At 44.3% G+C, this 22,762-nt stretch overlaps 2 protein-coding genes across 9 annotated transcripts in view; both read right to left on the bottom strand.

The window, feature by feature from the left end:
- cnot7 (CCR4-NOT transcription complex, subunit 7) overlaps positions 1–7,175 on the bottom strand; it is a 32,350-nt gene extending 25,175 nt beyond the window's left edge. The window contains exons 1-6 of one of the 5 annotated variants that reach the window (XM_014212833.2): positions 6,861–7,175; positions 6,049–6,175; positions 5,739–5,932; positions 4,289–4,450; positions 953–1,097; positions 664–774 (exon numbers count right to left, since the gene is read on the bottom strand). In XM_014212833.2, the coding sequence (XP_014068308.1) occupies positions 664–774; positions 953–1,097; positions 4,289–4,450; positions 5,739–5,932; positions 6,049–6,165 (729 nt within the window). In that variant the 5' untranslated portion in view covers positions 6,166–6,175; positions 6,861–7,175. Of the gene's footprint in view, positions 1–663; positions 775–952; positions 1,098–4,288; positions 4,451–5,738; positions 5,933–6,048; positions 6,262–6,860 lie in introns of all 5 variants that reach the window. The other 4 variants (XM_014212834.2, XM_014212832.2, XM_045724096.1 and 1 more) reach the window with 4 other exon arrangements.
- A 647-nt stretch (positions 7,176–7,822) lies between these two features.
- Positions 7,823–22,762, bottom strand: part of mtmr7a (myotubularin related protein 7a) — a 38,584-nt gene continuing 23,644 nt past the window's right edge. For 3 of the 4 annotated variants that reach the window (XM_014212826.2, XM_014212825.2, XM_014212824.2), the window contains 9 exons: positions 19,569–19,703; positions 19,115–19,247; positions 17,168–17,277; positions 15,672–15,797; positions 13,267–13,316; positions 12,923–13,123; positions 9,498–9,632; positions 9,191–9,317; positions 7,823–9,036 (listed from right to left, as the gene is read on the bottom strand). In XM_014212826.2, the coding sequence (XP_014068301.1) occupies positions 8,683–9,036; positions 9,191–9,317; positions 9,498–9,632; positions 12,923–13,123; positions 13,267–13,316; positions 15,672–15,797; positions 17,168–17,277; positions 19,115–19,247; positions 19,569–19,703 (1,371 nt within the window). In that variant the 3' untranslated portion in view covers positions 7,823–8,682. Of the gene's footprint in view, positions 9,052–9,190; positions 9,318–9,497; positions 9,633–12,922; positions 13,124–13,266; positions 13,317–15,671; positions 15,798–17,167; positions 17,278–19,114; positions 19,248–19,568; positions 19,704–22,762 lie in introns of all 4 variants that reach the window. The other variant, XM_014212827.2, reaches the window with a different exon arrangement.

Here is a 22,762-nt window from a genome sequence, read left to right as displayed (position 1 = left end):
TGAAGCATTGAGGTGTGATGGTGCTTTGCTGGTGACACTGTCAATGAATTATGTATAATTAAAGGCACACTTAACCAGCATGGCTACCACAGCATTATGCAGTGATACGCCATCCCATCTGGTTTGCGCTTAGTGGGACTATCATTTCTTTTTCAACAGGACAATGACCCAACACACCTCCAGGCTGTGTAAGGCCTATTTGACCAAGAAGGAGAGTGATGGAGTGCTGCATCAGATGACCTGGCCTCCACAATCACCCGACCTCGATCCAATTGAGATGGTTTGTGATGAGTTGGACCGCAGAGTGAAGGAAAAGCAGCCAACAAGTGCTCAACATATGTGGGAACTCCTTCAAGACTGGTGGAAAAGCATTCCTCATGAAGCTGGTTGAGAGAATGACAAGAGTGTGCAAAGCTGTCATCAAGTCAAAGGGTGGCTACTTTGAATAATTTAAAATATATTCTGATTTGTTTAACACTTTTTTGGTTACTACATGACTCCATATGTGTTCTCATATTTGACATCTTCACAATTATTCTACAATGTAGAAAATAGTAAAAAATAAATAAAAACCCTTGAATGAGTAGGTGGTGTGTCATAACTTTTGACTGGTACTGTATATTGAATAGGGTTCCATTTGGGACACACACATGGACAGAGTACCTCTCTCATCTTGAAGAATGCCATGCCTGTCAGTAGTGAGTCTGAGCCAGCTTGGTGCTGGGGGCCAATCCTCTCCAGCTCCAGCTGTTCTGCCACTTCCTGTAGCCCACCCTGTTAATCAAACCACGCCCTGTCACTCACAGATTCTGCTAATCTAGCCATCCGGCCATGTCTATAATGCATTTAAAGGGTTTCGATTAAGACTTGTGGCCTAGTTAGCTCTCTGAAAACTCATTGAATACAAAGCTGAGTAATACTTTATTTAACTGTTATGATGTGCTGAAGTTACCTTGAGGTTTTTGCAGCTCTTCATGAGGTACTTGACATCATATATGATGGGGAAGAACAGGCGAAGGATCTCAAAGAAGTCCACTTCCTCTTCGGGCAGGTTAGAGTTGGACAGAATCTTGATCAGATAGCCAAAGTCATAGCCACTGCAAACAGAAAAATAAACAAAATGCTTCTTAGGTCTAAGATGATTGATTTTAATAATGGTCAAGTCTATACCAGATGTGGCAAATAACATACATATGTGGTTAGAATCTGGATCTGATAAAGATGGCGCCGAAAAGGATGGCTGAAGTTTTACATGCCCCTAACCAACTGTGCTATTTTGTTAGTTTTTGCGTTGTTTGTAACTTATTTTGTACATAATGTTGCTGCTACCGTCTCTTATGACCGAAAATAACTTCTGGACATCAGAACAGCGATTACTCACCACGAACTGGAAGAAGCTTTTTCCTTTAACGAGTCCGACAAGGATATACTGCTTTCCCGGGAACAGGCCCAAATCCCTGTCATTTGCGTGAAGAAAAGACTAAGGAAAAGAGGGCGCAGGTCGGGCTGCCTTCTGAGAATCTGTAGGCGAGCGAGTAAACTCCCAATGCCATCCGTTCTACTTGCAAACATGCAATCATCGGAAAATAAAATTGATGACCTATGATTATCCTACCAACGGGACATAAAAAAACATAATATCTTATGTTTCACAGAGTCGTGGCTGACCGACGACATGGATAATATAGAGCTGCCGTAATTTTCCATGCACCGGCAGAACAGAGAAGAGGCTACGTCTGGTAAGACGAGGGGTGGGGGGGTGTGTCTTTTTGTAAATAACAGCTGGTGCGCAATGTCTAATGTTAAAGAAGTCTCGAGGTATTGCTCGCCTGAGGTAGAGTACCTTATGATAAGCTGTAGACCACATTATCTACCAAGAGAGATCTCATCTATATTATTCGTAGCCATCCATGTACCACCACTAACCAATACCGGCAGTAATACCGCACTCAACCAACTCTCAGGCCATAAGCAAACAAGAAAATGCTCATCCAGAAGCGGCGCTCCTAGTGGCTGGGGACTTTAATGCAGGCAAACTTAAATCAGTTTTACCACATTTTTACCAGCATGTCACATGTGCAAACAGAGGAAAAACAAACAACAAAAAAACTCTAGAGCACCTTTACTCCACCCACAGAGATGCATAAAAAGCTCTCCAACGCCCTCCATTTAGCAAATCTGACAATAATTATATCCTCCTGATTCCTGCTTACAAGCAAAAACTAAAGCAGGAAGTATCAGTGACTTGCTCAATACGGAAGTGATCAGATGACGCGGATGCTACGCTATAAGGACTGTTTTGCTAGTACAGACTGGAATATACTCTGCAATTCATCCAATGGCATTGAGGAGTACACCACCTCAGTCAACGGCTTCATCAATAAGTGCATCGACGACGTCGTCCCCACAGTGACCGTACGTACATATCCCAACCAGAAGCCATGGATTACAGGCAACATCCGCATCGAGCTAAAGGCTAGAGCTGCCGCTTTGAAGGAGCGGGACACTAATCCGGACGCTTACAAGAAATCCTGCTATGCCCTCAGACGAACCATCAAACAAGCAAAGTGTCAATACAGGATTAATATTGAATCTTACTACACCGACTTTGACGCTCGTCGGATGTGGCAGAGCTTGAAAACTATTACGGACTACAAAGGGAAACCCAGACGCGAGCTGCCCAGTGATGCGAACCTAGCAGGCGAGCTAAATGCCTTTTTATGCTCGCTTCAAGGCAAGAAACACTGAAGCATGCACGAGAGCACCAGCAGTTCTGGATGACTGTGAGAACGCTCTGGGTAGCAAGACCTTTAAACAACATTCACATAGCCACGGGGTCAGACAGATTTCCAGAACGTGTACTCAAAATATGCGTGGACCAACTGGCAAGCGTTTTCACTGACATTTTCAACCTCTCCCTGACCGAGTCTGTAATACCTACATGTTTCAAGCAGACCACCATAGTCCCTGTGCTCAAGGAAGTGAAGGTAACCTGCCTAAATGATTACCGCCCCATAGCACTCACGTTGGTAGCAATGAAGTGCTTTGAAAGGCTGGTCATGGCTCACATCAACAGCATCCTACCAGATACCCTAGACCCACTGCAATTCGCATTCAGCCCTAACAGATCCACAGATGACGCAATCGCACTCCACACTGCCCTTTCCCACCTGGACAAAGGAACACCTATGTGCGAATGCTGTTCATTAACTACAGCTCAGTGTTCAACACCCTAGTGCCCACAAGCTCATCACTAAGGTAAGGACCCTGGGACTAAACACCTTTCTCTGAAACTGGATCCTGGATTTCCTGACGGGACGTCCCCAGGTGGTAAGGGTAGGCAACAACACGTCTGCCACGCTGATCCTCAACACTGGGGCCCCTCAGAGGTGTGTACTTAGTCCCCTCCTGTACTCCCTATTCACCCACGCCCGCCATGGCCAAACACGACTCCAACACCATCATTACGTTTCTTGACGACAACAGTGGAAGGCCTGATCACCGACAAAAATGAGACAGCCTATAGGGAGGTCAGAGAACTGGCAGTGTGGTGCCAGGACAACAACCTCTCCCTCAATGTGAGCAAGACAAAGGAGCTGATCGTGGACTACAGGAAAAGGCGGGCTGAACAGGCCCCCATTAACATCGACAAGGCTGTAGTGGAGCGGGTCGAGAGTTTCAAGTTCCTTGGTGTCCACATCACCAACGTACTATCATGGTCCAAACACACCAAGACAGTCCTGAAGAGAACACGACAAAACCTTTTCCCCCTCAGGAGACTGAAAAGATTTGGCATGGGTCCCCAGATCCTCAAAAAGTTCTCCAGCTGCACCATCGAGAGCATCCTGACCGGTTGCATCACCGCCTGGTATGGCAACCAAAAGGCTCCTTAACAGCTTCTATCCCCAAGCCATAAGACTGCTGAACAATTAATTAAATGGCCACCAAACTATTTACATTGACACCCCCCCCCCCATTTGTTTTGTACACTGCTGCTAATCACTATCTATTATCTATGCAGTCACTTCACCCCTACCTACAAGTACAAATTACCTCAACTAACCTGTACCCCCACACAGACGCCATCCCGGTACCCCTTGTATATGCCCTCGTTATTGTTATGTTCTTGTTCCTTTTTACTTTAGTTAATTTGGCAAAACTTTTTGAACTATTCTTGAACTGCACTGTTGGTTAAGGGCTTGTAAGTAAGCATTTCACGTTAAGGTCTACACTTGTTGTATTCGCCGCATGTGACAAATAAAGTTTGATTTGATTTTAAATGGCCTACCTGTGGAAAGAAAGCCACTTGACGCCCTCACAGAGCACCACTCCTGAGGTCATGAGCAGTTCAGCCAAGTACAATGTCTCGATCCCCTCCTCCTCATGCTTCTTGAACTGGATGCCTGATGTTGTCAAGAGCTCGATGGAGTCCTGTGCATACATGTCCTCCCTGACGATGGAAAGGGAGACACCTGTCACACTCACACCTAGGCTACACATTTATAACAGGGTTTCTTAAACTGTGGGTCGGGACCCAAAGTGGCTCCTGGGCATGTAAGAGGTGGGTCGCGAGTCATGAGAATATATCTATATTAACACAATTTCTTCTTAATTTGGGTCGTTGGAACAAGATATGGGTCACGGGACGATAGTACATTTATATATTTTGTGTCAAGAGCCAAAAAAGTTTAAGAACCCCTGATTTATATTAATGAATGTAATGGCTATAAGAACAAGGGGTACACTAAGCATTACAAAGTTGTTGTTGCTGTGTAAGTGGATGCAGTCCAACTATATATATATATATATCTTCAATGTCTGAGACTGCTGATAAGCCTTTAGGTTTTACTTCCACAATAGAAACAAGTTACATGTAAACAACAAAATACTACTCAAAACACTGTCTTCAGTGCCTCACCAAAACAAACATGAAAATAAAACATTACCTGCGAAAGCATTTATGAAATATGTCAATATAAACATTTGAAAAATGACTTGAGGCACTAGGAGAAAAGCAAGTCAATTAGCTCGTTGAGAAAGTAAGCAGCTCCTCATGTGACAGGTGCAGCCTATTTGGTGGCTCAAGTGAAAGTCTTGGCCACATTGTCCTTTACCTGAACGGTGTGCAGGCAGTGCAGCTTTAGTGTGACAACGTTCACTCCTGTATGGAGGTCCTGAACTAGCTCTGGTCCAGGGCGTTCAATGTGGCTTGCTGACATTGAGCCTTCAAATGGCCTGGCCCAGAACTAGTCATGAGCGTGACCCTGATTGAGTGCAGCATCAACACTGAACATAGGCCTGTTCTTGCCTTGGTTACATACATCATATGAGCAGGTTTGTTTGTGCCTTTGCCCATCAGTCCAGACATGTAAACTAGTCAAACTCCATACTACAATAATATCACCTCAATAACAGACTACATCAAATGGACTTCCTTTTTGTAGTTAACTTTAATGCAGAGATCTCAAGTTATAAAAATGTAATTCCTCAAGAAAGTACCGTACAATACATATAAACATTACAATCATCTTTAAAATCTTTCATGGTAAAAACAAAAAGGTTCTTCCTTTTCTCCTAGTGCCTCCAAAGAGCCGTTGCTATGAAACTTCCCCTGTTCTGTAGGTGCTGTACAAGAGGCAAGTCATATAGAGTCCTCTAACATGGGCAAGTCAAGTCTTGATACAAGACACGAAAATTAGTTGAACAATGATAGACATCATAGAAAGGGGAACGCTTACGTGAGGTTAAACTTAAAATTGAACTGCCATGTTGAAGTTCCCGGTGGATATTCACCCTGTTCATTCATAAAGGTAAGGCCCAGCTGGATAATCTTTAGCAAGTCTACATTACATCGCAGTAACTGGTACTGGTAGTCAGCATTGCTTCTGAACTCTCCAATCGGTCTCGCAACTACACCTGGAAACTCTGTGTCCTATGAACAGAACACAAAGCAATAGAGAAGGCAGAAATGGAGCAGCAGCACAATGTTCAGCACATATCTGTCAGTGTCAACCAAGATGCCTTTGATCAGAACTCTTCATAACTTACCATGGCAATGTAGTTGTATTTTCGAATGACCTGGCGGATCCTTTTGAGTTCTTCATCCAGGTTGTCAGCCCAAACCTCACATATTCTTTGGCTATGATCCACAGTAGCCGCGGGCATAGTGCCAGCTCTACAAGCAAGGCATCAAAAACAAACAAACAAACTCTCAATCGAGAAAATGACCATGGAATTGTGGTCCTTCTTTATTTGTTTGACCTGGAGATAAACAACAAACAATGTCAGGTTACACAATAACCCTGAGATTTCTTGCCACATACTCAATGGTTACATTAAAACATCTAGCTAACGTTAGCTAGATTTGACAGGATAATTACAGACATCTAACGTTAGCTAGCTAATATACTGTGTAACATACTGACTAAGCTAGATAGCGACTGCTGTAGCTAACAATCTTGCTGTTAGGAGAACTTTACTATGTTTTGATGTTATTGGGGCAAATAACTGGCTAGCTACCTTTTTAGCAGTCTGTGATGACAGGCACCCATCTAGTTATCGAACTGAGCTAACTTACCTGTCCCACTAGCTAGTTAGCTAGCAGTTCACTAGCTAATTAGCTAGGAATCTAGAGTGGGGACAGGATGCGTTGCTCTTCAGATACAATGATATCATAGTGTTTCATCGCCTTTTATAATGCCCAACCCTAGCACCTGTCAGCTAACGTTAGCCAGCTGGCTAAAATATGTGGCTGGCTAGCAAATCAAGCTAACCAAGTCCTAATATGGCTTGAATTTCAACCTTCCAGACTTAGCGTTCGCTAAATAAGGGTTGTGAACAGTTCAAAAACTCCCAATTACCTTGTTTAAAAACGGTCAGGGCCTTTTAACTAACTTTTAAACAGTTTTATATTCCAGATACCGACAGTCATTGATATCAACCCACAGCTGCCACCTCTGAACCTCCATTACAACGTCATCACGCAAGTAGTGACGTCACAAAAGTATGCACGTTTGCCTTTGGAGTCCAAGGACCGAAACGTTTGTCAAAAGGTCCAATAGAAACTCTCGTTTTAGTTGTTTTGCAACTGTTTGGACTAATGTATACACCCCTGGTTCCTTTTCATCTCTACGTCTTCTTCTAGGTTTATTGGCAGACTACACCCCAAAATGTGTATTGCCGCCACCTACTGTGCAGGCTGTGGCTCAGTTGGTAGAGCATGGTGTTTGCAACGCCAGCATGGTGTTTGCAACGCCAGGGTTGTGGGTTCGATTCCCACGGGGGGCCAGTACGAGAAAAAAAAAAAAGAACTGAAAAAAAAAAAAATATGTATGAAATGTATGCATTTCACTACTGTAAGTCGCTCTGGATAAGAGTGTCTGCTAAATGACTTAAATGTAAATGTTGAAAAAAATGTACATTGTGGGGGTGGGCAAAAATATCCATACAGAGCAGGGCCATAACTACCAGAGGAGAACAACTCCACCTTTGCATTGAGGATTTCAAGCTGAAGGCGGTCCACGGTACTGCAGGCATTGTTTCCAGAAAACAGGATCCCCATTATACTAAGCATTTAGTTGGATGATGTATACAAGGAGTAGGCAACCCTGGTCCAGCATGTGGGAGAAGTTGGAGCTCAGTAATTGAGTTGGAGGGGTATTCAAGTGGATTTTCCCCAGGCGTATGGGTAAATACCACCTTCCCACTTAGTTATGAACGTAGCATAAGCAAGCAGAAAATATCCATCAAAAACTTGAATGTTGAATCAACTTTCATGAATATACTTTTTGTTGATAAGGTAAGGCAAAAGTCTTAATCCCAAGAATGTTCAACCTTTATTTAATGCACAAGTCCTCTTAAAGCTTTATAGTGGTCTTTTCTAGTGAACTTTTAACACAATCAAATAAATCCATTTACAAATTAATTAAATAAAACTAAATATTTATGTTGAAATATTTCTTTGAAATAGGATATAGATTGTAGGACATATTATGTATATTCTTTATAGAAATAAAACAACATGCAATGCTTACAATAGCAGTAGATATTATTCCACAAGACAGTCAGTACCTGTGCTTTGACAGTGAGACCTAAGCTGTTTGAACAGACTTGTGATCATTTTGTTGGGTGAGATGCACAAAGCTCCTCTCCTCCCTGTGTGTCCGTCCCCTAGTACTAGCATGCCAATATCTCCACATGCTACAGCCTGCTGGGTTGGTTCAGTAGCTTCGTGAGTTACAGCATGCACAATGAGCCCAGTGAACCAGATGGACTGGCTTTGGTTATAAAACTACACTAAATTAGGAGAGGTTTACTGCATGAGTGTAATGATACATTTGGCATTTGATATCATGTTTTGGTTTACAGTGCACTTGAAAGATTTTTAGTCCAAATTAAATTTTTAAATATATTATTATCATATTACACATTTGCATAAATATATAACATTAAATATTTTATTTCATTGTAAAGCCTCTGACGAAATCCATTCATTGTTGTAGCTAACTTCTTAAGTATGGAATACCATAAACCACATGAAAAGTAAAAACTCTACACAAATAACACACATACAGATCAGATCCACTATCATTCCCAACAGTTAGTCAGTTTATAATACCCATTGCGCAATTGCCCATTAAAGTGCATCTCTCTTCCCTCTGACAACATTAATGTCACTACTGCTCAGGCAGCAGAGTAGGCAGCCTCATCAGGGTCCTTGGCACTGTCCTCACTTGGCGGGGAGCTGAGGTCTGCTATACCCGACTCTTGTTCATCACTGTTGGTGGAGAGGTCTGGGTCGGAGGGTTTGCGGCGCTCCCCTGGTTGGGGGAGGATCAGGAGACTGCTCTCTGACCCCGTCTGCTGGCAGGGTGATGAAGTGAGGAAGTCTCCCAGTCCGCTGTAGTCCCCTGGGGTGTTGGCCAAACCCAGGCAGCTCTCTGAGGGGGGAGAGGCCCACACCGCATGGCTCCTATCCAGCGTGTTCGTTTTTGTCTGGATGCTCTTCCCCTGCTCCTTCTCCAACATGGCTATTTTCTAGGATGGATAACACTACATAATATTAGAAAAAAACGAAAACAAGAACAGCGACTTCAATCAAATGGCCCTGGTCAAAAGTAGTGCACGAAATAGGGAATAGAGTGTGATTTGGGACATAGCCTATATCATCAGCCCTCCTGTCCTGCCTTACCTCCTCATGGGAGACAAGCTGCTCCTCCAGCTGCTGTGTCTCCTCTCTGACGGCCATCAGGTAGTCTATCACAGACTGGCGAGGATGCATGCCTCTGTCAAAACGGTTGTATAAGGCCCTCCAGAACCTACACACACACACACACACACACACACACACACACACACACACACACACACACACACACACACACACACACACACACACACACACACACACACACACACACACACAAATTATACATATTCAATACAGTTGAGAAAAATAGTGGCGAAATACTACTTGTCCTTAAATATGCACAACCTACTTAAAACAGTAGGGGGCGGTAACTGGGCGCAGAACCCCCTGAGTCTGACTGTGGTCAGGTCTGTACAGGGGGTTGATGTGGTCCGTCCTGTTCTCCCACAAGTAGCTCCACAGAGAATGGGTCTTCTCCTGATGCCTGAGAACACAAACACACATCTCACATGTCAACTATAGACACAAACATCACACATGTCAACTAGACACACACATCACACATGTCAACTACAGCCACACACATCACATATGTCAACTACAGCCACAAACATCACACATGTCAACTACAGCCACAAACATCACACATGTCAACTACAGCCACACACATCACACATGTCAACTACAGCCACACATGTCAACTACAGCCACACACATCACACATGTCAACTACAGCCACACATGTCAACTACAGCCACACACATCACACATGTCAACTACAGCCACACACATCACACATGTCAACTACAGCCACACATGTCAACTACAGCCACAAACATCACACATGTCAACTACAGCCACACATATCAACTACAGCCTCACACATCACACATGTCAACTACAGCCACACATGTCAACTACAGCCACACACATCACACATCTCAACTACAGCCACACATGTCAACTACAGCCACACACATCACACATGTCAACTACAGCCACACATGTCAACTACAGCCACACACATCACACATGTCAACTACAGCCACACACATCACACATGTCAACTACAGCCACACACATCACACATGTCAACTAACACAGGAAGCGGTGCAGGTCCTAATCCAGGCACTTGTCATCTCCCGTATGGATTACTGCAACTCGCTGTTGGCTGGGCTCCTTGCCTGTGCCATTAAACCCCTACAACTCATCCAGAACGCCACAGCCCGTCTGGTGTTCAACCTTCCCAAGTTCTCTCACGTCACCCCGCTCCTCCGCTCTCTCCACTGGCTTCCAGTTGAAGCTTGCATCCGCTACAAGACCATGGTGATTGCCTAAGGAGCTGTGAAGGGAACGGCACCTCCATACCTTCAGGCTCTGATCAGGCCCTACACCCAAACAAGGGCACTGCGTTCATCCACCTCTGGCCTGCTGGCCCCCCTACCTCTGAGGAAGCACAGTTCCCGCTCAGCCCAGTCAAAACTGTTCGCTGCTCTGGCACCCCAATGGTGGAACATGCTCCCTCACGACGCCAGGACAGCGGAGTCAATCACCACCTTCCGGAGACACCTGAAACCCCACCTCTTTAAAGAATACCTAGGATAGGATAAAGTAATCCTTCTAACCCCCCCCCTTAAAAGATTTAGATGCACTATTGTAAAGTGGTTGTTCCACTGGATATCATAAGGTGAATGCACCAATTTGTAAGTCGCTCTGGTTAAGAGCGTCTGCTAAATGACTTAAATGTAAATGTAACTACAGCTCAACACAAAACACACCACACATGTCAACCAGTGGAGGCTTCTCAGAAGAGAAAGGGGAGGACCAAACTCCTCAGTGAATTCGATAAAATATAAATAGTGAAACATTACAAAAGTAATCCTTTTTAGATAAAACTATACATGTCACCAAATAATTGATTAAAAAGCTACAGCTAGTTTCCGTCCTCCTCTGGGTACATTGACTTCAATACTTCCCTAGACTTACACAGTAATTATGACAACTTCCAGAGGACCTCCTCCAACCTATCAGAGTTCTTGCAGCATGAACTGATATGTTGTCCACCCAATAAAAGGATCAGAGAATGAATCTAGTACTGAAAGCATAAGCTACAGCTAGCTAGCACCCAAAATAGTTCTACCTGGAACCAAAAATGGTTCTCCTATGGGGACAGCCGGAGAACCTTTATGGAACCCCTTTTTCAAATAGTTTAGCTATATTTCTAAAAACAAATTCACTTTCACTTACTCCGGCTCAAACAGAGAAGGATGCTATGTTACCTATGGCTATCCAACACTGGAACTCTTCTTAGTCAAGGTAAGCTTTTGGCTTTATTAATTTATTGCCACCTGAGCACGCCAGTGTAATTGCTAAACTGCTTGCTGCTGTAACTGTACACTGTACTGCATGATTGTAGCAGGTTTACTAACGCGTTCGTTCTAGTAGCTATGTTTACTTGACGTTAGCTAATATGGTGACAACGGTATAGCAGTTAAACGGAACCAAACAGAACGAAACGAGGATAAACATACCTACATTTGTCTAATAGAAACACTTGTTGATTACACCCTAGATCAGCTAGATGCAGGCAAGAGTGTGCAAGACAGTATTGAATGTGTCAATGTCTGTCACGTGGATTACTCAAATTTCTCTCGACTTGTGCACCTATGTTGTAAACTTTCATTCATTGGCTAGGTTGTAGCAACCTCATGATGGGTATAGGGAAAATTTGAGTATCATGTAGTAGCCTAAACCTATCGCTGTTACATTGAGCTGGGTGAATGGAATATGAATGACAGTCATCCAATATGCTGTAATAGAAATAAGGCCATTCTCATAAAAACGGCACCGACCAACTACAGCTCAACACAAAATGTAACATTCCAAAATGATTCTGACTGAGAAAGAAAGAATGTGTGTGTGAATTCCTCGTCTCTTTTGTCAGGTCTGACTGAACCTGTTTATATATCTTGTATTGGCTAGTCCAATAGGCCTATTTGTTTAAATCTGTGTCTCATGTTAGGTGAATTTTAACACTAAGGAGATTGACACCAATTCATCTGAAATAATAAGCAAAAAAGCCTTAACATTTCAGTAAATAGTTTAAATTAGTTATGTGTGAAGTCACAGTCAGTTTCAAAAATTCAAGACAAGGAACGGCAAAATGACAGACTTCTATCTATTACATTAGCTCCACCCTCTCCTTCTGGTTATTACCTAAGCCCCGCCCTCTCCTTCTGGTTATTACCTTACCTCTGCCCTCTCTTTCTGGTTATTACCTAAGCTCCGCCCTCTCCTTCTGGTTATTACCTAAGCTCCGACTTCTCCTTCTGGTTATTGCCTAAGCCCCGCCCTCTCCTTCTGGTTATTACCTTAGCTCTGCCCTCTCCTTCTGGTTATTACCTAAGCCCCGCCCTCTCCTTCTGGTTATTACCTTAGCTCTGCCCTCTCCTTCTGGTTATTACCTTAGCTCTGCCCTCTCCTTCTGGTTATTACCTTAGCTCTGCCCTCTCTTTCTGGTTATTACCTAAGCTCCGCCCTCTCCTTCTGGTTATTACCTAAGCTCCGACTTCTCCTTCTGGTTATTACCTAAGCTCCGACTTCTCCTTCTGGTCATTGCCTAAGCCCCGCCCTCTCCTTCTGGTTATTACCTTAGCTCAGCCCTCTCTGTCTGGTTATTACCTAAGCTCCGCCCTTTCCGTCTGGTTATTACCTAAGCTCCGCCCTCTCCTTCTGGTTATTACCTGAGCTCCACCCTCTCCTTCTGGTTATTACCTTAGCTCCATCCTCTCCTTCTGGTTATTGCCTATGAAGTTTCCGTACTGGCAGGAGTAGATGTGGTTGTGGATGGTGATGAGGAACCTCTCATTGTACTCGAAGGCACAGGGGAACTGCTCCGACAGCTGCCACACACACTCCAGGAACTGGTCTATGACTGGGGACACCTCCTTGGGGTCTCCATCCAGGTGGTTGTATCTGAGGGGAGAGGGCAACATGGCATATGGAATCAGTCAGAGCCTGTGTCCCAAATGGCACCCTATTCCCTATATAGTGTACAACTTTTGATTTTGTTGTTAAAGGAAATAATTATATCTGCAAGAAAACACAATAGTTCACACCTGTGAGAAAACTTGTGTCCAAAGGAAACCCAGTCTCTTTCAATGAGAACCTGAATACAGGGGAATAAAATATGATTTACTTATGCATGAGGATGCCAGAAGGTGTTATTTGTATATAACTTGGGTCTAAACCTGTTTCATCACTTTCATCTTTGTTTCACCGCTTACACTTGGACAGTAAAGAGTACAAATATTAGAGAGAGAGAGAGACAGTTTGTACCATGAGAGAGCTTGAACTTCCTCACCCAATGTGTGGGGTGGTTTTCTACTAAGTCTCAAGATGATTGTAAGAAGTCAGGCTTCCTGTCGCAGTAACTTTTTTTCCATGGAGATGCCTTTTGGCAGAAACCCAGTCAGACAGAGCAAATCCTCATGATCAAAGAATCCAGAACCATAAGCACAGCACGGACCTACTTACATTACCATCCAAGAGGACGTGATCAACTACAATCACACCGTAATTGAACAGTATGTCAACATCAATGTGCTTACATGTCAATAAAAATGTGAAAAACTTAAACATAGCCAGAAACAAAGGCAAAAGGAATGTTCTTCATTTCAAATGAAGAGCCATATATTCAAACACATATTGAGTGCTAGTGGCTACTAGGTAGAGGAGGCTTTAAAGATGAATCATTAGAAACCTGCTGATCACGTGTTAAGAGCTGTTTGTATGATATAATAGTTATGGTAATTATTTCTATGAATATGACATACAGTGGGGGGGAAAAGTATTTGATCCCCTGCTGATTTTGTACGTTTGCCCACTGATAAAGAAAGGATCAGTCTATAATTTTAATGGTAGGTTTATTTGAACAGTGAGAGACAGAATAACAACAAAAATATCCAGAAAAACGCATGTCTAAAATGTTATAAATTGATTTGCATTTTAATCAGGGAAATAAGTATTTGACCCCCTCTCAATCAGAAAGATTTCTGGCTCCCAGGTGTCTTTTATACAGGTAACGAGCTGAGATTAGGAGCACACTGTTAAAGGGAGTGCTCCTAACCGCAGCTTGTTAACTGTAAAAAAGACACCTGTCCACAGAAGCAATCAATCAGATTCCAAACTCTCCACCATGGCCAAGACCAAAGAGCTCTCCAAGGATGTCAGGGACAAGATTGTAGACCTACACAAGGCTGGAATGGGCTACAAGACCATCACCAAGCAGCTTGGTGAGAAGGTGACAACATTTGGTGTGATTATTCGCAAATGGAAGAAACACAAAATAACTGTCAATATCCCTCGGCCTGGGGCTCCATGCAAGATCTCACCTTGTGGGGTTGCAATGATCATGAGAATGGTGAGGAATCAGCCCAGAACTACACGGGAGGATCTTGTCAATGATCTCAAGGCAGCTGGGACCATAGTCACCAAGAAAACAATTGGTAACACACTACGCCGTGAAGGACTGAAATCCTGCAGCGCCCGCAAGGTCCCCCTGCTCAAGAATACATATACATGCCTGTCTGAAGTTTGCCAATGAACATCTGAATGATTCAGAGGACAACGGGTGAAAGTGTTGTGGTCAGATGAGACCAAAATGGAGCTCTTTGGCATCAACTCAACTCGCCGTGTTTGGAGGAGGAGGAATGCTGCCTATGACCCCAAGAACACCATCTCCACCGTCAAACATGGAGGTGGAAACATTATGCTTTGGGGGTGTTTCTCTGCTAAGGGGACAGGACAACTTCACTGCATCAAAGGGACGATGGACGGGGCCATGTACCGTCAAATCTTGGGTGAGAACATCCTTCCCTCAGCCAGGCTCATTGAAAATGGGTCGTGGATGGGTATTCCAGCATGACAATGACCCAAAACACACGGCCAAGGCAACAAAGGAGTGGCTCAAGAAGAAGCACATTAAGGTCCTGGAGTGGCCTAGCCAGTCTCCAGACCTTAATCCCATAGAAAAGCTGTGGAGGGAGCTGAAGGTTCGAGTTGCCAAACGTCAGCCTCGAAACCTTAATGACTTGGAGAAGATCTGCAAAGAGGAGTGGGACAAAATCCCTGAGATATGTGCAAACCTGGTGGCTAACTACAAGAAACGTCTGACCTCTGTGATTGCCAACAAGGGCTTTGCCACCAAGTACTAAGTCATGTTTTGCAGAGGGGTCAAATACTTTCCCTCATTAAAATGCAAATCATTTTATAACATTTTTGACATGCATTTTTCTGGATTTTTTTGTTGTTATTCTGTCTCTCACTGTTCAAATAAACCTACCATTAAAAGTATAGACTGATAATTTCTTTGTAAGTGGGCAAAAGTACAAAATCAGCAGGGGATCGAATACTTTTTTCCCCCACTGTACATGAACCCATACACTATAAACTGACTACAGGTTCAAGACATACACTAGTGAATATGCAGATACCCTGCTCAGAGAGACAGTAGGGGATGTACCATGAGTCCTTTGAGAGTCCTGTAGTAGGGGTCCAGGAGCACAGAGGCCACAGAGCACACCTGAGCAGTACGATCCCAACCGTCTGAGCAGTGGACCAAGACACTGACACCATCCTCTGCAACGGCCTACATTTACATTTTAGTCATTTAGCAGACGCTCTTATCCAGAGCGACTTACAGTAGTGAATGCATACATTTCATTTCATTTCATACATTTCATACATTTTTGTTTTCTGTGCTGGCCCCCCATGGGAATCAAACCCACAACCCTGGCGTTGCAAACACCACGCGTTGCAAACACCATGCTCTACCAACTGAGCTACAGGGAAGGCTATACACATGCACACAAGGCCTACACATGCATGCATGCACACACACAGACACGAGAGAGAGAGAGAGACTGAGAAACAATAACTTAACCCTCCTGCTGTGTTCCCGTCGAATTGGACCGATTTACAAGTTTTCTCTCTGAAAAATGTAGTTCATTTAATCTGATTGTCATAAGGTTCAATGACTTTGTCCACACAGGGCATCTGAACACACAAAAAATCAATTTTGATGATTTTCATTACATTTTGGGTGTTTTATTTAACTTTTGTACACCTGTGGTGTTCCCAGTCAAAAATTACCGGTCATTAGAAATGAATGGGTGAGACTAACAATTAGTGTATAAAATTGAGTTCAGGCATATGCCCATTCATCAGATGGACATACTGCCTCTCCCATACCCCCACATGCATGTGTGTTTGAACACACACACACACACACACACACACACACACACACACACACACACACACACACACACACACACACACACACACACACACACACACACACACACACACACACACACACACACTTCCATGGCAACCCCTACGTGAACCTTTCCCCAATATAATCTTTCCCCCACAGGAACCACACCTGTTGGCATTCTCACAAACAACCGCAACATTGTTTCAATAATATATTGAAGTTTTCTCACAGCTCTGGTATATAAAGCTTTTTGAGGCCTTGCTCACAATTAATTCTGTGGCAGCACAATGACCAAACGATATACTGTATGTGAGGGTCTTGATCATATCTTTGATCAAGACACTGGTGAGGAGGAGAGTCCTTGTTAAACTTTGACACAAAGTAGTCTGTGATAAATAGCACAATATGTTTCATCTGAGTATTTGTTATAGTCAAAATAATCCATACATTGTGCTTTTTTTAAACTCAAAAACGAGTTGTATGAGCTCAGGTCAATGAGGTCTACAGGCCATAAATAGCAAATAGAAGATAAAAAACTGTTCACAAGAACTTAAGTTGATAAAAAGATCTAACACACCATTAGGTGATTAGGTGATATTATTATGGATTTATAATCAGCTATAATGGGCCGGTCATTTTGGACCGGGAACACAGAATTAATTAACATGAAACGAACACAATAGGAGGGTTAAGTGTAGCACTGAGACAGACAGAGGGGATTACCGTCCAGACAGACTAACCTTGGCGATGAAGATGCCAGCGTCCAGGACAGCTTTGATGTGTTTTAGCCAGCCTGAGCTTTCCAGACCCTCCAGGAACTCTGACATGGAGGGGGACCATGCCTCACTCACTGCAGGGGAAAACACACTGGGGTCAGTGGTAGACACGGATACGGTTACAAATTCCAGTAACTTCCCCATAATTCCCAGCTTTTCCAGAAATCATGATTGGAGGATTCAAAGATTTTTTGCTTATTCCTTCCTGATTCCAGGAATCTTCTAACCGGGATTTCTGGAAAACTTTGAAATTCAAGGTTTTTCTTTATTTTTACTATTTTCTACATTGTAGAATAATAGTGAAGACATCAAAACTATGAAATAACACATATGGAATCTTGTAGTAACCAAAAAAGTGTTAAACAAATCAAAATACAAAGCTGTCATCAAGGCAAAGGGTGGCTACTTTGAATAATCTAAAATATATTTTGATTTGTTTAACACTTTTTTGGTTACTACATGATTCCATATGTGTTATCTCATAGTTTCGATGTCTTCTGTTATTCTACAATGTAGAAAATAGTAAAACAAAGAAAAACCCTGGAATGAGTAGGTATGTCCAAACTTTTGACTGGTACTGTATGTTTAGAAAATAGATCAGCTTTCTTCCCAATATGATGTTGGGGACTCTTGAGTCAATATTGACACATGCCATTTGACACTGGACATGGCTTTAAATATTGAGACAGAAGACAGGCAAATAAATGCAGACCCAATTCTGCAGCATACAGTTTACAGCTTAATGCATTACATGAATTGTTTTCCTTGAAACATTTCATTTTCAATTTGAAAGTTTAAGATCAATAATTTGTCAGTTGTGACAAAATAATGTTTCCAGACTTTCTCCAGTGTTGACAGCTCGGTTAATGAAGGAAAGTTTTCAAATAAACACTAATATTTTCAATTATCATTTGTAGATTTGCCAACTCCCAACAAAAACATCCATCTCTCCACACGGCTATTAAGAGTTGACAGGGGTACACAGAGGGGTGGGCTGACAGATGTGTTGACGTGTGTGTGTGACCCTGAGTACTGTACTTCCAGACAACATTAGTGCACTGACCCATGAGCCCACCTGACGTGTGACTCTACAACAGGCAGCTGGAGCCTGCAGGTGAACGGGTTCAGTCAACCTTGGTTTTACAGCACGGGCTAATTTCCCAGAAACTATTGTTCTCTGAAGAATAATGAAAAAAAAAATTTGAACTGACATAGCTATCTACTGCATTGCCATGCAATCTGTTGCAGGACAAAGCCTCTCTCTTGCATTCTTCAGAACCCGTAGACTCCCTTGTGTTTCCAGGGGGCAAGGAGTTATCACAGCTAAAGCCAGATATTATTTTTCATACGCTAAATCACATAATTCTCACGCCCTCCGTCTCCCTCTTAAGGGGAAAAAGGTCCCAAATCGGCCACTCCAGGAAACAAAAATAGTTTGCAGATGAAATCCAGATGGATTCAATGTCTTCCTGGCCCTGCACATTACCCAGAAACGCTTCTATGGGTCAACCTAAGTCCTGATTGCAGAGCAGAGAAGTCTGCATCGCTGCATATTAAAGCCACAGGGGTGGCAGGGGACCTGGTATATTGATTCCACTTAAAGAGAATGAAGTGGGATCACATTGGAGGGATCAAGACTAATCCAGTCTGGAACTGTATTGGGTTTAATAAAGTTGAGAGACAGTAGACAAAACAAACCTGTGGCTGTGAGTGAATATTACTTTGGCATTCTCTGAAATCAAGCTCGCTGTGATGTACTGAACAACACCGAGATTGGCTTTTATGGCTGAACGAGGTCTAGTGAGCCACAGAGTGATAGCTAGCTGGCCGACTGTAGAGTATTCATATGGATGCAATGTAAGATGATCTGCTACAGGCCTCCAACACTGTGGGAGTTGACCCGATTCATACCTTCTAGCATTTTCTGGAGGCTGTTCCTCATCACGTGGATGTTCTCAATGCCTATGAACTGAAACTTGATGTTGGAGTAGTTGTCTTCGTTTTCATAGCCTTTGCCTGCTGCTCGGTTTGCCATTGCATTCAGCTGGAAAGACATACAGTACATACAGTTTTATCAAAGAGAAATCCTCAGAGACATGACTTTTAAAAACTAGATGGAGCAATGCTTTCGCATGTTAAAGTTAGGATGAAGGTTGCCCCTGTTCGTGTACATGTTGTGCATGTTCTGAACGGCATGAAGCCAGGCATTTAATGTGAGCTTGACCAGCTGACACCAGGCCCAAGATGAGCCCCTGGCCTCAGGGCCCAGCTGGCAAAATGCTGCATTGAAAAACAAAGCTCCACCTGAATATACAGAATGGACGTTGTTGATGGACTTCCATTGGCCCTGTGGCCAGGGGCTCACCTTGGGCCTGGTGTCCACCACATACATGAAGTCACTACGGGGGTTGGACCTCACGATGGCCTCCAGCATCTGCTCATCCTCCAGGCAGCGGGCACTGAAGCCAGACAGGGGCTGACTGCTACGACAGATGGCAGCCTGGGAAGGGGGTAGAAGGGAGAGACCTTACTCTAAAAACAAGACAATATACTATACAGTAGCCCTGTTGTACTATACAGTATGAATAATGACATATTCACACTGCTGATGCATATTGTGCATACCTACATTTACCGTGGTGATTATGTCTTGGCGTAATACAGCAACTGCACAATTTCATATTTTTGTATGAGGCGTGGGGGATATTGGGCCAGCGACCCCTGTGTGGTTCCCAGAGTGACTTGTCCCCCACAGATCATACATACAGAGCAGCAGGGAGAACAGAGCCACATCTGAACACTGAACCCTGGGAACCTGACCTCACACATAAAACACTCTAACCCAGGCTGCAATATGAACTTTATATAGAGACTGGTCCTCACTGTTCTACTGCAATATGAGCTTTATATAGAGACTGGTCCTCACTGTTCTACTGCAATATGAGCTTTATATAGAGACTGGTCCTCACTGTTCTACTGCAATATGAGCTTTATATAGAGACTGGTCCTCACTGTTCTACTGCAATATGAGCTTTATATAGAGACTGGTCCCTACTGTTCTACTGCAATATGAGCTTTATATAGAGACTGGTCCCTACTGTTCTACTGCAATATGAACTTGATATAGAGACTGGTCCCTACTGTTCTACTGCAATATGAACTTTATATAGAGACTGGTCCTCACTGTTCTACTGCAATATGAGCTTTATATAGAGACTGGTCCTCACTGTTCTACTGCAATATGAGCTTTATATAGAGACTGGTCCCTACTGTTCTACTGCAATATGAGCTTTATATAGAGACTGGTCCCTACTGTTCTACTGCAATATGAGCTTTATATAGAGACTGGTCCCTACTGTTCTACTGCAATATGAGCTTTATATAGAGACTGGTCCCTACTGTTCTACTGCAATATGAATTTTATATAGAGACTGGTCCTCACTGTTCTACTGCAATATGAACTTTATATAGAGACTGGTCCTCACTGTTCTACTGCAATATGAGCTTTATATAGAGACTGGTCCCTACTGTTCTACTGCAATATGAGCTTTATATAGAGACTGGTCCTCACTGTTCTACTGCAATATGAGCTTTATATAGAGACTGGTCCCTACCGTTCTACTGCAATATGAGCTCACAGAACAGGGCTCCGGGCAGCCGAGCGGAAATGGAGGAAAACTCGCCTCCCTGCGGACCTGGCATCCTTTCACTCCCTCCTCTCTACATTTTCCTCTTCTGTCTCTGCTGCTAAAGCCACTTTCTACCACTCTAAACTCCAAGCATCTGCCTCTAACCCTAGGAAGCTCTTTGCCACCTTCTCCTCCCTCCTGAATCCTCCTCCCCCCCTCCTCCCTCTCTGCGGATGACTTCGTCAACCATTTTGAAAAGAAGGTTGACGACATCCGATCCTCGTTTGCTAAGTCAAACGACACTGCTGGTCCTGCTCACACTGCCCTACCCTGTGCTTTGACCTCTTTCTCCCCTCTCTCTCCAGATGAAATCTCGCGTCTTGTGACGGCCGGCCGCCCAACAACCTGCCCACTTGACCCTATCCCCTCCTCTCTTCTCCAGACCATTTCCGGAGACCTTCTCCCCTACCTCACCTCGCTCATCAACTCATCCTTGACCGCTGGCTACGTCCCTTCCGTCTTCAAGAGAGCGAGAGTTGCACCCCTTCTGAAAAAACCTACACTCGATCCCTCCGATGTCAACAACTACAGACCAGTATCCCTTCTTTCCTTTCTCTCCAAAACTCTTGAACGTGCCGTCCTTGGCCAGCTCTCTTGCTATCTCTCTCAGAATGACCTTCTTGATCCTAATCAGTCAGGTTTCAAGACTGGGCATTCAACTGAGACTGCTCTTCTCTGTGTCACGGAGGCTCTCCGCACTGCTAAAGCTAACTCTCTCTCCTCTGCTCTCATCCTTCTAGACCTATCTGCTGCCTTTGATACCGTGAACCATCAGATCCTCCTCTCCACCCTCTCCAAGCTGGGCATCTCCGGCGCCGCCCACGCTTGGATTGCGTCCTACCTGACAGGTCGCTCCTACCAGGTGGCGTGGCGAGAATCTGTCTCCGCACCACGTGCTCTCACCACTGGTGTCCCCCAGGGCTCTGTTCTTGGCCCACTCCTATTCTCGCTATACACCAAGTCACTTGGCTCTGTCATATCCTCACATGGTCTCTCATATCATTGCTATGCAGATGACACACAATTAATCTTCTCCTTTCCCCCTTCTGACAACCAGGTGGCGAATCGCATCTCTGCATGTCTGGCAGACATATCAGTGTGGATGACGGATCACCACCTCAAGCTGAACCTCGGCAAGACGGAGCTGCTCTTCCTCCCGGGGAAGGACTGCCCGTTCCATGATCTCGCCATCACGGTTGACAACTCCCTTGTGTCCTCCTCCCAGAGTGCTAAGAGCCTTGGCGTGACCCTGGACAACACCCTGTCGTTCTCCACCAACATCAAGGCGGTGACCCGATCCTGTAGGTTCATGCTCTACAACATTCGCAGAGTACGACCCTGCCTCACACAGGAAGCGGCGCAGGTCCTAATCCAGGCACTTGTCATCTCCCGTCTGGATTATTGCAACTCGCTGTTGGCTGGGCTCCCTGCCTGTGCCATTAAACCCCTACAACTCATCCAGAACGCCGCAGCCCGTCTGGTGTTCAACCTTCCCAAGTTCTCTCAAGTCACCCCGCTCCTCCGCTCTCTCCACTGGCTTCCAGTCGAAGCTCGCATCCGCTACAAGACCATGGTGCTTGCCTACGGAGCTGTGAGGGGAACGGCACCTCCGTACCTTCAGGCTCTGATCAGGCCCTACACCCAAACAAGGGCACTCCGTTCATCCACCTCTGGCCTGCTCGCCTCCCTACCTCTGAGGAAGCACAGTTCCCGCTCAGCCCAGTCAAAACTGTTCGCTGCTCTGGCACCCCAATGGTGGAACAAGCTCCCTCACGACGCCAGGACAGCGGAGTCAATCACCACCTTCCGGAGACACCTGAAACCCCACCTCTTCAAGGAATACCTGGGATAGGATAAAGTAATCCTTCTA

This window comes from Salmo salar, chromosome ssa09, assembly GCF_905237065.1.
Source record: "Salmo salar chromosome ssa09, Ssal_v3.1, whole genome shotgun sequence".
Lineage (NCBI taxonomy): Eukaryota > Metazoa > Chordata > Actinopteri > Salmoniformes > Salmonidae > Salmo > Salmo salar.
The sequence above is the reverse complement of the archived record's forward strand: the minus strand, read 5'-3'. Positions and strand labels throughout refer to the sequence as shown.